Genomic DNA, 13,858 nt, shown 5'->3' with positions numbered 1-13,858 from the left:
CCCAGCTGCTCATACTGCATTCTCCATAACCAACAATGTCCGGGTCTCTTGTGATGTTGACCCCATGCCCAGGACCCCCAGAAGGGCTGGAGTTTTCCTGGGAAGGTTTGAGGTGCTGCGGTCTGGCCCTTGCCCAGTGGCCAGCGTGTCACCTGCCCAGCTGAAGGTGGGGAGTGCCCAGCCTCACCACAGACTACACAGGGATGCTGCAAGGAACACAGCTGCCTAGACACCCAGGATTGCACAGCTCACAGGGCACTCTTCCTCCTTCCAGCCTGTGTTGGCCTCGTCCGTCCCAGGTCCTGGTAGGAGACACTGGGGATCGCTGCATGGCATGGTGCAGTTCCAGGCAGGGCTGGTCCTCCTCTCCAGGTGAAAGACACAGCTCTGTCCCAAAGCTGGTCCCCTCCTGCTGTGCAGTGTCCCTGGCCCAAGTGGAAGGTGAGTGGGAGCACAGGGAGCTCTTTGTCAAGCCAGGGGAAATGCTCAGGGCATTACAAGCTTTTAACTGGGGTCCATTAGGACCCAGTCTGCAGCCAGCACAGGAATCCCTGCAGGGCCCGGCTGGAAAAGGATGGCAGAGTCCCACGTGGAGGGGCAGAAGCAGCCCCAGATAAGCCCTGAATTCCAGCGTGAGGACATCAGTGCCCCTCAGCTCCCAGATGGCAAATCCCCACTTCACCCTGGCACCTCCTTCCCACAAGCCTCAACCCTGGCAAAGGCCGCGGATGCCCTGGGAAAGGCTGGGTCCCTAATCCCTGGGCCAAGCGGGGACATTGTCCGGGGGCAGAAAGGAAAGCGGCGCGTCAGGCCCTTTGCCCATTGTGCCCTGAGCCCCTGCGCAAACACAGCCCAGCACTTTCATTGTCAGCCCCGGCGGGCGCGGGGGGGCCGCTCTCGCCACACTGCCTAAGTGGAATGGACAGCCGGAGTCTGGGCCGGGAGAGCAGCGCGGGCCCCCCCATCCCCTGCCTGCTGACACAGCGCCCTGGCCGCCTGCACCATCGGCACTTCAGCGCCCGCCTATAAAGGGCGAGAGGAAAAGCGGCGCCGGCACCGCCACCTCCGCCTCTGTGCCCTGCCCTCCGACCAAGTAAGTACCGGGCTGTGAGCCCCAAACCCCAGTCAGTGCACAGGCGCTGCCCCGCTCCCTTCACCCCACAGCAAGCCCCCCACCCAGCGCTCACCGCGGGGAAGGGCAAGTGGCGGGGTGCTGTGTGGCACAGCGGGGTGCCCTGTGCGGGCAGGAGGGATGGAGGAGCCGGGCTGCTCTGCCCCAGGGCTACACTTGCACCCGCATCTGAGCTGCGGTCACCGCCGCCTCCCAGCAGTGGGTACAGTGCCACCGCAGCCAGACAGCTCCCGGAGCCATGGCAGGGAGCTTGGGAGAAGAAAAACTGAGGCAGCCCTGGGTACATCACATGGAGAGATGGGGCACTGCAAATTCCCCCTGCAGCTTGGGGTTCACTGGACAGAGATCTCCCAGCACCGAAGGAAAGGGAATGGGAAATGTCCCCATGCCAGACTGGGAGGGCAATGGGCCAGTGGCATGGGATGTGTGAGGGCAGCACCAGCGTCATCCCAGGCTCAGCAGCAGGCAGTGGGGTGGCTGGGGGCTGACGGTGGGCACCTGCCCTGGGGTGATCCGTGGGGCTCTGCCAGCAGCCGAGCGACCCGTATGACCAGCAGTGAAGCCATGGACACCCTGGGGCAGTACAAGATCACGGTGTGGGAGGAGGAGAACTTCCAGGGCAAGCGCTGCGAATTCCTCATGGAGTGCCCCAGCATCATGGAGCGCGGCTTCCGCAAGATCCGCTCCATCAAGGTGGAGTCTGGCCCGTAAGTGCCCCGCCGGCCCCGCGGCCCCTTGGCACACCCTGCTCCAGCAAACCCACTGCTCCCAGGGGACTGTTGGGAACTGCTAGGGAGCCAGCACACCAAAGTTCTTCCTCAGCTATGACACAGCCTCATCATGCGACCTCCCTGCTTGTGCTCCTTGTGTTTTCCGATCTGCTAATCAGGGAGACCTTACCAAGGCAAGGCATAGGTTGGAGGCAATGATGTGCCTGTGGGGAATGGGATCCCTCTTTCAAAAGGGACATTTGCTGCTAGCAACGACCCCAACATCTGTGACAGACCCATAGCCTGCCAGGACGTCTCTGTCCCCTGCCCAGAGGAAGGAGAAGCTGACCCCTGACTGATCCTGGGGACTGTGTCACACATCCCTGAGGGTTTTCCTCCTTTTCCTTCCAGCTGGGTAGGCTTCGAGTACCCTGAGTACCAGGGACAGCAGTTTATCCTGGAGAAGGGTGACTATCCCCGGTGGGAGGCCTGGAGCGGGAACAGTGGCTACCGGACCGAGCACCTGCTCTCCTTCCGGCCTGTCAAATGCGCAGTGAGTTACTGGGACACCGCAGAGGGAGGGCTCGGGGCAGGCAGAGCCTCCTCCAGGTAGCCCAGCATGGAGGCCATGAGGGACAGACTGGAGGATGACTTACATGGGCATGGGATGGAGGGGTGAGCTGTTCACAGAGGTATGTGTGAAGTGGAGGAGTAGCTGCACCCACCAGCTCCCACCTCCCTGAAAAGATCCCGGGATGCTTTTTATGTCTAAAATTTAGCCTGAACCACAATTCCAGCTCCTTCTGCTTTGTGCTTTGGAGAGCCACCTCCCTGGCTGGGGTTCCAAGGCCTTGTCCCCCAGCCCTGATTCCCGGGGATGGGATGAACAGAGAGGAGCTGGCGGGACCGCAGGGACGCTCGGAGCGCAGGGCCCGTCCCCCTCCCAGCCAGGGTACCTGAGGCGTGCCGGGCAGCCGCGGCTCTATCGCTCCATCTGCAGAGACACTGCTGCTCGCAGCAGCGGCACGTCTGCGCCTCCGAGCGGGGGGTCCCCCCCCAACTTTTAATAATCACCAGGCAGATATGTTCAGGCTTTAATAAAGGGGATGCGATAAGATCACTCCTTGCTGGCAGGACTGCTCCTCGGTGCAGATAGATGCATGTGGGGGCTGGGCACGGGGGACAGTGCTGCATCACTCAGTGTCCCAGCCATTAACCCCACCGTGTCCAGCACCCAGAAAGGCCCCACAGAGCTGAGGGGACCTCTCTCAGCATCCTGCCTTGCCCTGAACCCTCCTGCAACCTTGGGGAGCGTGGTGATGCTGAGGGCATCAGTCCATGTGGGTCCAGAAGTTGTAGCCACTAACTCTCACTGGCAGCTGTGCATTGGGACCACAGGGACATGAGAGCAGCATCCTCGGGGCAGTTCTGGGGTGTCCCAGTGAGGGGGTGCCAGGCTGAAGGACATCCCCATGCATTGCACAAAAGCTGCTCACGATCCCTCTCAAAGTGCCTTGGTGTGTGTCACACTGATGCCACATCCCATGTCCCTGGGCAAGCCAGCCCGTTCCTGCTGACCTCCAGCTCTGTCTCTCTGCAGAACCACAATGACAGCAAAGTCATCCTCTACGAGGCTGAGAACTTCCAGGGTCACAAGTTTGAGCTGAGTGACGACTATCCCTCGCTGCAGGCCATGGGCTGGGGCAACAAGGAGGTGGCATCCATCAAAGTGAACGCCGGAGCGTGAGTGCAGCCAGTGGGGCAGGGACTGGGGGTGCCAAGAGCAGGGGTTCAGAAGCACCTCCTTGCATAAAGCACCTCCTTGCATAAAATACCTCCATAAACCCCAGGATTTGGAAGGGGGACCCCTTCATAAAAGGGATGCATTCCTGCTACCTTTTCCTTGAAAATACAAGCCAGTGGGTATTTTTCTGTCCTTCTCCTCCCAAAGCAAGCAGAGGGATGGGATGGGATGGGATGGGATGGGATGGGATGGGATGGGGCTCTGAGCCAAGGGTCTGCCTGTAGGTGGGTGGCATACCAGTACCCAGGATACAGGGGCTACCAGTACGTGCTGGAGCGGGACAGACAGAACGGCGAGTTCAAGAAGTACAATGAATACAGCAGCCAGGCCCACACCAACCAGATCCAATCCATCCGCCGCGTCCAGCACTGAACAGGAGCAGGGCTGTGTGCCCTGCAGCCTCCAGGCTGCTGTGCAATAGACCTCTATCCGGTAGCAAATAAAGGCATTTGTCAAAAAAAAAAAAAAAGAGTTCTTCTGCCAATGCTCTGCTCCTCAGGGGGCTGCCATGCTGGGAGGACCATGGTGGCAACCTGGATGGTTTCCCCTTCCCCAGGCAGTTTTGGGCTCATGGCCAGCTCCAGCCTGGGCTGAGCTCTCTGCACCTCACCTCTCGTCCATGCACAGTTCCACTGCTGTGATGCTCTGGCTGGGAAAAGGGGAACTTACTGGGCAAAGAGAGTGCTGGAGGTGGGAGAGGACACCAAGAGGGCTGTGCCCTGGGAAGAGGCATCCAGCAGGGCTCTACCTTGGATTCTCCTCCCAGAATCAATGCCAGAGAAATTGGTTGCTATAAAATCTGTGAAAACTCAAGGTCCCATTCCTCTGCACGCCTCTGGAAGAGAGAAGGGGGTCTCTGCCTGCTGCAGGCATGGGAAGGAGGAAGAGCATAGGGGTCATCTGGGGCAGGATGGGACTCTGACAGCACACGGGGCAGCCACAGTTGTGTCAGGTCTGGGGGCACTGGCACAGAGGGGCTGGGGGGGAGGTGGTTGTGCAGGGGTCAGGGGAAGGAGGCCTGAGGGCAGTGTTCCACAGGTGGTAGGGGGCCTGGCTTGATGCTCACAGGTGTGTGTGTGTCCTCCCCCAGCCTTGCCACGCCAGCATATCCGTGCCAGTATCCGGCTCTGGGACACCGGGAGCCCCACCCAGCCTCCTCCTCCTCCTCCAGCACCCTTTCCCAGCCTCCTCCTCTTCCATCTGGCTCTGAACCCTCCTGGGGTGCAGGCTACCCATCCCGAGGTGCTCCCTGCACCCAGCACATTGCTTCCTCCTCCTCTCCTCCTCCTTGTCATCTGTCCTGCTCTGGCACCCCAAAGCCCTCCTCGGGCACAGGCTTTTGGTCCCAAGGTGCTCCCCACACCCAGGACATGGATGCGTGGTGGAACAGTTTTGAGTGCCTGAGATGCCGAGGCTCCCTGATGCCCACCCTGCTAAAAACGTGCTTTGCCCTAGGAAAGGGAGTGTCCCAGAAGGCTGCTGGGAGACTGGGTTGGGGGTCAGCCTGTGCACACCCCTCACCCAGCAGCGTGCAGAGACCCCAGCCCTGGTGTGTGTGTCAGCATATGCATGAGTGTGTGTGTGTGTGTGAGAGAGAGCTGCACACGGCTGAGCACACACGTGTTTCCCTGCATGCCCCCTCTCCCCTCCAGCCCCAGTGCTGCTGTGCAGAAGACCCAGCAGCACCATCCCACATGGCATTCCGGCTGCAGAGTGCCCCCCAGCCCGCCCCCGTCTCCTCCGTGTCCCCGCTGGCCCCACCCCACGCCGGCCGCACGGCCTCTCCCCCAGCACAAACACATTCCGGCACACCTGGCCAGGTGCAGCCAGCCCAGGGCCACGTCAGCTCGGCTCCGCTCCACAACGCCGGCTCACAGGTGAAGCTTTCCCGGGCACCTGCACATAGGCTGTGATGGGGGTAGGGGTGGGCTGTGGGGGTCATTGCAAAGTCTGGGGTCCTTATTGCTCCACCTGGGGTGGGAGGAGAGCACTGGAGTGGGGGGTGGGGGCAGACTGCCTCTTGCAGCCGGAGGGACCTGCAGCTGCTTCCAGCTGGGTGTTCCACATGTCTGGGCTCCATCCCCAGAAGCCCCACAGACCTGAAATATCATCTCCTAGATCCCACTCAGACCCACGGCCCAGTCCCTTGTTCCCCCATGGACATGGGCCCCTGTTTCCTGGGTTTCTCGTATATCCTGCCTTCCTAATCCTCTGGTCCGCCCCAGCTCCCCCATGAACCTGGGGTCACATCACTCTGGTCCCCAAAGCTCCACATGGACACAGGGCTTGCCAGCTCTTAGGATCTGACACTCCCTGTCCTTCAGCACACCTCTGACCCCAGATCACTCAAAGATCCCAGTCCCCTCACATCCCACTTTAAGCCCCCCCACCCACTGGCTTTCCCAGGGACCCAGGTGTCCCATTCCCCGTGCCCTCCAAAGCACCCCCTCCTCCAGCTCCTGCAGCCCTAAACCTATTTCTGAGCCTGACCCCTACTGCACCCCTGCCCCCTCCCCACTCTGGGCTGATGCAATATCCCTCAACCCCCCCTCCACGCCCTCCACCATGCAGGTTTGCTGGAGGAGTATCATGGTCCCCGGGCTGCCAGAAGAGGACGGGTTGGTGGGTCTGGCACGCCCCCCGCCTCACCCCGCTGTCTCCGGGGCTTGTTTTCTGTTGCCTGCGGTTTGTTTCAGTGACTCAGGCAGCGAAAGCAAGTCTGGGAGGCTGCGGAGCCACTGCTGGGAGAGCTGCACTTTGGGGGGCTGGGGAGGAGGGGGATGAAGGGAGCAGCCAGGGCTGCTGGGCTGTACAGAGAGCTGGACACCCCAATGAGAGGTTCAGGGGAGCTCAGGAGACAAGTTGGGTGAAGAGAAGCTTTTTAAGGGCTGTTACCTCCAAACAGGATTGCTGGGGAATTGCTGGGGGAATACCATGGTCTCTGCCCATGGCTCCCCTTGCCAGCATCTGCTCTTTGTCCATGATGGAGATGGGCAGCAGAGGTGGAGCACCTGGAGCAGAGGTGGAGCTCAGTAACCAAGGGATCCCCTGTTTCCTGAACACTTGGGACACCCCCTGCCAAGAGGAGACACCAGCTCTGTTGGGCTGTGCCACCCCAACTGAGCATCACTCCCCTTGGGTTGCAGCTTCCCATGCAGGGCAGGCACATTTTGGCTGCAGTATAAATAAAAACTGTGAGTCTGGCATGGCTGTACCCTGATTTCCATTAGGTTCATACCTTGTAATGGTCACTTTCCAGAAAGGCAGCTAAATCCAGCATGAGAGCTCATCCTTTTGCCAGACATCAATGAAACACTACAGAAGAAGTTGTGAGCTTGGCTGTACAGGGTTGGACTCATGGAGGAGAACTGGTGACAGCTGTTGGCACACTGCCTGGCTGCCTCAAGCTGTGGGATCCTGTGGAGGGTCCACTCCTGACCTGGGGGACAGAGACTCCAACAGCACCCCACAAGTGCATAAAACAGCTGAGGCCATGGGTGACAGGGAAAAACCTGGCCGGATGTGTCTTTTTGGAGCTGGTATCACATTCCTCCATCATAAATTTCTCCATGAAATGTCCTCCTGTCTTCAGAATGTACCCAGCGCTGCCAGCACAAGCGGATGAAGATGGGGCCATCCTGGTTTGTGTGGGTGTTGGGGTTTACCCAGCTTCTCTGGATCCTAATAAAGATGTGCAGCAGATTGGGACAGGGCTGGGTGCTGTGGGATGGTCACAGGCTTGACTGTCCCTGCGGCAGGGACTATTCAGGAGAGCACAGAGGAGCCAGGGAGGTGGCAGAGCTGTGGGATGACCTGGTGCCACCAGCTGCTGGAGATGCACTTACCACCCCAAAACTCTGGGCACTGCAAAGGAGCCCCATGACCATTGTCCTGGAGGTGGAGGGCCCTGGTGGGGACTCACCTGGCCCACGCCAGGGCTCTGTGAACTGCACGGAGCCCCCAGGACTGTGCTGGTGATGCTGGAGCTGGGGCGGGGGCAGGGGCGGACCCCCAGGGCCAGCAGCGCTGCGGCTGGGAGAGCCGGAGGCCGGGGCGCAGCGCGGGTGCTGCTGCCCGCGCCGCGCCGGGGAGCGGCTCCGGGGCCCCTGGGCGGCTCGGGAGGCGAGATGCTGGTGGGAGGCCGGGCCCGGGCAGTCTCCAGGCAGGCAGTGGCCGGGCCCGCTCCCAGCTGGGATGTCAGCGCCGTGTTTGCGAAGAGTTAAGGAGGCGGAAGAGGCAGGAAGCGGCCCGAACCGTTCTCCATAGAAACCCGCGGCCGTGATTAAAGTCTGATGCGGGCCCGATAGCGGGGGGAGGAAGGGGGGGGCAGCGCCCGCTTTAATTACAGCGGAGGAAATTGCTGGAGCCGGGGCCCCAGCCCCTGCGAGTTGCCTGGAAACTCCCCCTTCCCCCGCCTCCCCCGGCCCCTGCCCGTCCCCTGCCCGTCCCGCTGCCATTTATTCGCCATCAGCTGCTCCCTGATAAAGTGGAATAATAATAATAATAATAGGGGCAGGAATATTAAAACATGCAGCCCGCGGGCCGCCCCCACAGCTGCCATGAGACACGGCACCGGAGCGGTGCCACTGCTGCTCAACATGTACCTGCCAGGTACGGGCGGATCCCTCGGCCGCTGCCCCACCGCAGCGCCGTGCACCGCACAGCGCCCAGCCCTGCCCACCCTGTCCCGCTGAGGCCCTGGGGCTCTCCTCTGCCCCATCTCCTTCCAGCGCCTACCCTGTTATCCGCTCTCCCTCTGTCCATTTTCTCTTCCTGCCTTCCAGCACCACAAACATCCCTTCCTTCTTCCTTTCAGCTGCCCTCACAGCTTTCCACACCTGCACATTCATCTTCCCATCCTTCATCCACCCACCGTCGCCCTGTCCTTCCATCTCTGCATCCACCCTTCTTTTCTTCCAACCCATCTTTCCACCCACCCACCCACCCTTCCCCAGAGCTTCCATCCATTCTTCCACCCCACCCACTTGTCCCTGCATCCCCCTTTCTATCCCTGGCATCAGCCAACCCCTCCATCCACCCAACGTCCCTTCCATCAGCCTGTTTTCCCATCATCTTATCCATTACCTGCCCTTCCATCCATCGATCTCTCGCACTTTCTTTCCTCCACCTACCCACTCACCATCATCTCTTCTGTCCTTCCATCCATTCACCCATTTCCTTCCTGCTATCCATTTATCTCTCCTTTCCACAGCAGTGCACTCCCCAAATGCCGACAGACATCCTTGCTTCCACCCGCCGCTCCTGTCACCCATCCTGCCACCCACCCGCCTCCTCTCCCTCTCCCCCTGCCCCACACCTGTCTCCCTCACTCCCTTTCTCCTCCCTACCCCAGCCCACTGGATCGTCTATTCCTATTTAAAAGCTTCCCCGGCTGGGTCGGAAATCGGATTTCCTTTTTCCTGGACGCGTTTCCTGGCTTCGCCGCAGCGGCGGGGCAGGCAAGGGGGAGCGGCCGGGGGCTGCGGGGACGCTGCCCGCGGGTGGGCGCTGGGGTGTCGCGGTCCCGCCTGGTTCCAGCCCTCCCTCCACACCACCCGCGTTCCCTTTTCCCCCCAGATCCAGTCGGGGAAACTTTGTTCAAAGACGGGAAGAGCCAGGCGTGGGGGTCTCTCAGCCCCGGCGTGCAGAAAGGTAAGAGCACCGCTGCCCCTTCCCCTGGACGGGCCCCGCTCCCCTCGGCCGGCACGGAACGGGGACCTCGGGGTACCCGCATTCTCTCCCGCCCAGCAGCCACCGGAGACCCTTTCCCGTCCTTTGCCGGGCACTGCCCTTGCAGGACGCGGCCACCCGCTCCCGGCTGCTGCGAGTGCCTCCGGCTGGGAGCATCCCGCCCCAGTTCCCACGGGGACAGCGGCCAACCCCGGTGGTCGGAAGCTCCCGTCCGTGGCATCAGAGAGGAGCGGGGAACTCATCCCCCCGAGCCCCGCAGCGGGCAGAGTGCGGGGTCCTAACTCCGGTCTCCCGGGAGCTCCGGGACATCCGACGGGAGGGAGCTGCCAGCCATCCCGGGAGTGGGGCGGGCTAATCCGGGCTCGGGAGATCCGTTCCTGCGAGTGGAGAGGAGAGCTGAGACATCATTCGTGAGGGAGCTGCCAGTGAAGCGCTGGGGCTTGGACAGGGCTCGGAAGTGATGTGTCCCCGGGAACCGGAGCCATCCATCTGGAACACCCCGCGCAGGGGTCACGGGCATCGGCCAGCGCTGGGCAGGGAGCAGCCTGGAGCTCCCAGCGCTGGCCAGGGAGCAGCCTGGAGCTCCCAGCGCTGGCCAGGGAGCAGCCTGGAGCTCCCAGCGCTGGCCAGGGAGCAGCCTGGAGCTCCCAGCGCTGGGCAGGGAGCAGCCTGCGGCTTGCTCGGGAGCGTGGCAGCACTGGGTGTCGCGGGGCCAGCACTGCAGTGTTTGGGCCATGTAGCTTGCCCGTTTGCTAGGAGGCAGGGACCAGGGACTCCTCTGAGCAGGAAAAATGGAGCCCTGCTTTAGTGGTGGGAGGGGGAGAAAGATGGAAATGGGGGAGCCCTTTTACCTCTGCACTGCAGACTCTGCCCAGCTGTACTCTAAACACTGCTGCAGCGAGAAGGATCTTTTTTGGGTGCCTGGATATTTCCTTCAGGAGCTCTCAGATGCACTGTCATGTGCTGCACCGTGCAGCAGCCAGGACTGAGCCTCACCACCCCACCCAGATGCACCCCCAAGGTCTCCCTGACCTCCTTGCATGGGGTGGAACACCCACGGGTGGGAGATAGCTGGAGGCCAGGGTGGGGGCTGTGGTGATGGAGAAGAGGCAAGGGCTGCAGGTGCACCCTAGGGAGGAGAGATCCCCTGCCTTGGTCCCAGGATGGGGAATTAGGAAATACAACACCTTGGAAAGACCTGGGCTCAACTGCCTGGATCAGGACGTCTGAGTGGGTTTTGGTGGAATGGGAATGGATAGGGAATGGCTGTTCCCTGCTTCTTCTAGAGCAAGATACAGGGAGAACCAGATAAAATAGGTGGGTCTAAAACAAGCAGAACAAGGTTTCTTTTGTGGGAAATGTAGAAGAGCTGTAGGACTTCTTGTTGCTGAGGTCATGGGTCCTAAACCTCTGTATAAGATCCAAGAACCTTTACATGAAATAACGTTAGAAGAGCACAGGGATAACTGCAAAGACATCCTCTGCTCTGGAGGGAGTCTGTGCTGCAAGGACTGGCACCAGGAGCAGGGATGTGCAGGGGATGCTGCTCAGAGGAGGCAGAGTGGGGTGCCTAGGTAAGGGCAGGGCTGCTCTGCAGGGTAGCCTGGTCCCAGCAGCAGGACTCCCCCTTGCCCAAAGGTCCAGATTCCCTCTCATGGAGAGGCCACACACATGGAGCATGTCCTTGTGCCTCACCATGGGTGTGTGCACAGCCTGGCACAGGGGCACCACGGGCACCCACCGAGGATACTCCTTGGTGCAAGCTGCAGATGCAATGGCCATGGCTCAGGGAGGACATTTTTTCCTCTGGAAACAAGGAGCATCATTGATGCCTGATTCAAAGCCACAGTAGGTCATGCTCTGTCCTTGTCTCTCCCTGCCTTACACCTGCCTGTGTCTCTCTGTGGTGTAGTTCAGATGAGTGTTGCTCCCTGACTTGAGTTGACCACAGAGACACCTGTGCAGGGCACAGTGTCCCTAAAGCAGGGGCTGTGAGACCAGCCCAGTTTCAAGCAGACATGGCGGGGGGGAATGTTTGTGTTGGGATGGATCTGGGTTCTGCCAAGATATGTTCTTCTTGTGGCTGGCAATAAAAGGACAAGGCCACATCCTCCCACAAAAACAAACAAGCAGGTATTCATCTCCAGTGGTGTGTGAATGTGGATGGGAGGGAGGGAGGGGGAACTCTGGATCTCAGAGTCCCACTGCAACCTGTGCTGACCTCTGAGCACTCCTACTCCACCTCAAGGCTCAGGGGCGTCTTCTCCTCACATCTGGGGGTGCAGGATGGGGTTGGGATGTTGACCTTGTCACCATCTTATGTGTCTCTAAAGCAGGGAAGATGCAATGAGGTGCAGGCAAAACCTGGGTGTGGGAGAGGGCAACAAACAGTGTGTCAAGGGGATTGGGGCACATCCTGTCCCTCACCTTGTGCTCTGGGAGGGAGCTTTAACCTCTCTGGCGCCCGGACTTGCAGGCAGCGGGCAGATCCAGCTGTGGCAGTTCTTGCTGGAGCTGCTTTCGGACCGGGCCAACCTGAACTGCATCGCCTGGGAAGGCACAAACGGGGAGTTCAAGCTGATCGACCCTGACGAGGTGGCGCGGCGCTGGGGTGAGCGCAAGAGCAAGCCCAACATGAATTATGACAAGCTGAGCCGGGCGCTGCGCTACTACTACGACAAGAACATCTGACCAAGGTCCACGGCAAGCGCTACGCCTACAAGTTCGACTTCCACGGGCTGGCCCAGGTGTGCCAGCCAGCCACCCCCGACCACGCTCTCTACAAATTCCAGGGCAACCTGGCACCGCTGCCCTTCTCGGGCATCTCCAAACTCAACCTCATGACCTCGGGAGTGACACCGGCTGGCTTCTCCTACTGGCCTGGCTCCAGCCCATCCCTCTACCCCGGGCACGGGCTCCAGCCCTCAGCCTCATTCAGTGCCATGGCAGCCTCCCACCTCAACAACATGAACAACCACTACCATTAGAGGCTCAGCTGTGCCACGTGGATGCTCCATGTCCCTGGCAGCATGGGGCTGTGGATTTGGGAAGCTCATCGGGGAGGGATGGGGATGGGATTGTGCCCTACTCTCACTTGCCCCCTTTTATGTTTGATGTGGTGTGGGGGATGGGGGGTGCTTGCAGGATAGCTGGGTTTGTTCTCTGATGTGGGTGGCTGGAGGAGGGAAGCCATCTAAATTTAAGATGAGGAATTATCCATGACCCTAGGAACAGATGTGGATACCTGAAGCAGGGTGTGAATGGAAGGAAAAACCATGGGCTCCTCCCCTGGCAGGGACATTGTCCCTCCTTTCCTTTACAACACACTGCCCACACCATGAACGTGCCTAGCTCTGCCTCCAGCTTGGGCCTGCCCTCTCCATTCCCTGCAGAGAGGAGCCAGGAGCTGGGGCCTAAGGCAGCTGTGTCCATGAATGAGGGTCACACTGAGCAGGGACAAGGAAGGGACCTTCCTTGATCACTTGGTCCCCTCACCTTTGTCTCCAAAGGCTTTGTTTCCTCCATCCCTCCTATAGCTGTTGCCTGAAGGTGACTTCCTTCAGACCTCAGGAGAAGCCTTGGTCTGGAGAGCAGATGCTTTCTATGGGTTCACTCAGACCCGGGGCAGGGCTCTGGGGTTGGAGGTGCCAGGGACAAATGTGGGGCTCACTGCCAGTCCTCAGGGCAAGACCAGAGCCTGGAGGCAGCCTAGCCTGGTCTCTGCAACTCTGCCCTCTCCCCAGTGCCCAAGGCTCACACCACAGACAGTTCCTGACACCCTGCACATGAACTGGTGTCCTGCTCATCACTTCCTAGATTAAGGTTCCAGTTTTAGCCTCTCACATGCAGGGCTTGGTGGGACACTCTCCATAAGCAGGAATATCCCCAGGGACAAGGCAGAGTGGGTGGTGGAGCAGAAGAAGAGATGACAGCAGGCCTGGGAGCCCCAGGCATCAAGGAGCAGCCCTGGGTCACTTCCCCTGGGTTCAAGGAGCTGCCCCCATCCTCTGGAGCAGGACTTTGGCCCAGTGGATGCACAAGAGCTGGGCACGCTGAGCTCTGCACTGGCTGGGGGGTGGGATTGGTGTTCAATAAAACAGAGAGGTGCTGTGACCTGTGTCCTCTCCTGTCTGAAGGGAGCTGGTGAGAGGGGGAATCACTCAGCAAATCCTCTCCCATCTGAGCCAGAACACCTTCAGGGCTGGGGTGGGAAGGATGTGGCCATTATCTGCATCATCTTTTCTCCAGGCACCCCCTCTGGTTCTTACAATCCCCAAGAGACAGGACAGAGCTGGAAACCTCTGTGTTACTGGAGACTCCCTTTCAGGAAAGCCACATATGCTGTTCTCAGGCTCCCAGGCTTGCAAAAGGGATCAAACTGGCTGTGTAGGGGGAGTCGTGCAACTCCCCAGCCCATGGAAGGAGTGGTCAGCCCCCACCTGCTCTCCCTTCATGCCCCCGCCCACAGCAGTTCCCACATCTGGGGGCTCCATGCTGCCCTTCTGCATCCCTCCAGGGTAT

The 13,858-nt window shown here is 60.2% G+C and overlaps 2 protein-coding genes across 2 annotated transcripts; both read left to right on the top strand.

Annotated features, from left to right (window-relative positions):
- The first annotated feature begins 1,061 nt into the window (after window positions 1-1,061).
- Window positions 1,062-4,115, top strand: CRYBA2 (crystallin beta A2). Its single transcript, XM_041473210.1, has 5 exons — window positions 1,062-1,093; window positions 1,666-1,839; window positions 2,254-2,395; window positions 3,443-3,585; window positions 3,871-4,115. The coding sequence occupies exons 2-5, from the start codon at window positions 1,679-1,681 to the stop codon at window positions 4,016-4,018; spliced, it is 594 nt and encodes a 197-aa protein (XP_041329144.1). The 5' UTR covers window positions 1,062-1,093; window positions 1,666-1,678; the 3' UTR covers window positions 4,019-4,115.
- A 4,090-nt stretch (window positions 4,116-8,205) lies between these two features.
- FEV (FEV transcription factor, ETS family member) lies at window positions 8,206-13,426 on the top strand. Its single transcript, XM_041473365.1, is given in 4 exon segments — window positions 8,206-8,257; window positions 9,095-9,298; window positions 11,814-12,023; window positions 12,026-13,426. Coding segments are annotated over 4 exon segments (765 nt in total). The 3' UTR covers window positions 12,325-13,426.
- Window positions 13,427-13,858: the final 432 nt, after the last annotated feature.

This window comes from Pyrgilauda ruficollis, unplaced genomic scaffold (genome assembly GCF_017590135.1).
Source record: "Pyrgilauda ruficollis isolate IOZ18807 unplaced genomic scaffold, ASM1759013v1 scaffold3, whole genome shotgun sequence".
Classification (NCBI taxonomy): domain Eukaryota; kingdom Metazoa; phylum Chordata; class Aves; order Passeriformes; family Passeridae; genus Pyrgilauda; species Pyrgilauda ruficollis.
The sequence above is the reverse complement of the archived record's forward strand: the minus strand, read 5'-3'. Positions and strand labels throughout refer to the sequence as shown.

What these genes read in the sequence shown, in the direction of transcription:
- CRYBA2 (XM_041473210.1), top strand. Translation starts at nt 1,679, where the DNA reads ATGACCAGCAGTGAAGCCATGGACACCCTGGGGCAGTACAAGATCACG. An exon ending in TCCGGCCTGTCAAATGCGCA is followed by an intron (nt 2,396 to 3,442) that starts GTGAGTTACTGG and finishes GTCTCTCTGCAG; the next exon opens with AACCACAATGACAGCAAAGT. An exon ending in ATCAAAGTGAACGCCGGAGC is followed by an intron (nt 3,586 to 3,870) that starts GTGAGTGCAGCC and finishes GTCTGCCTGTAG; the next exon opens with GTGGGTGGCATACCAGTACC.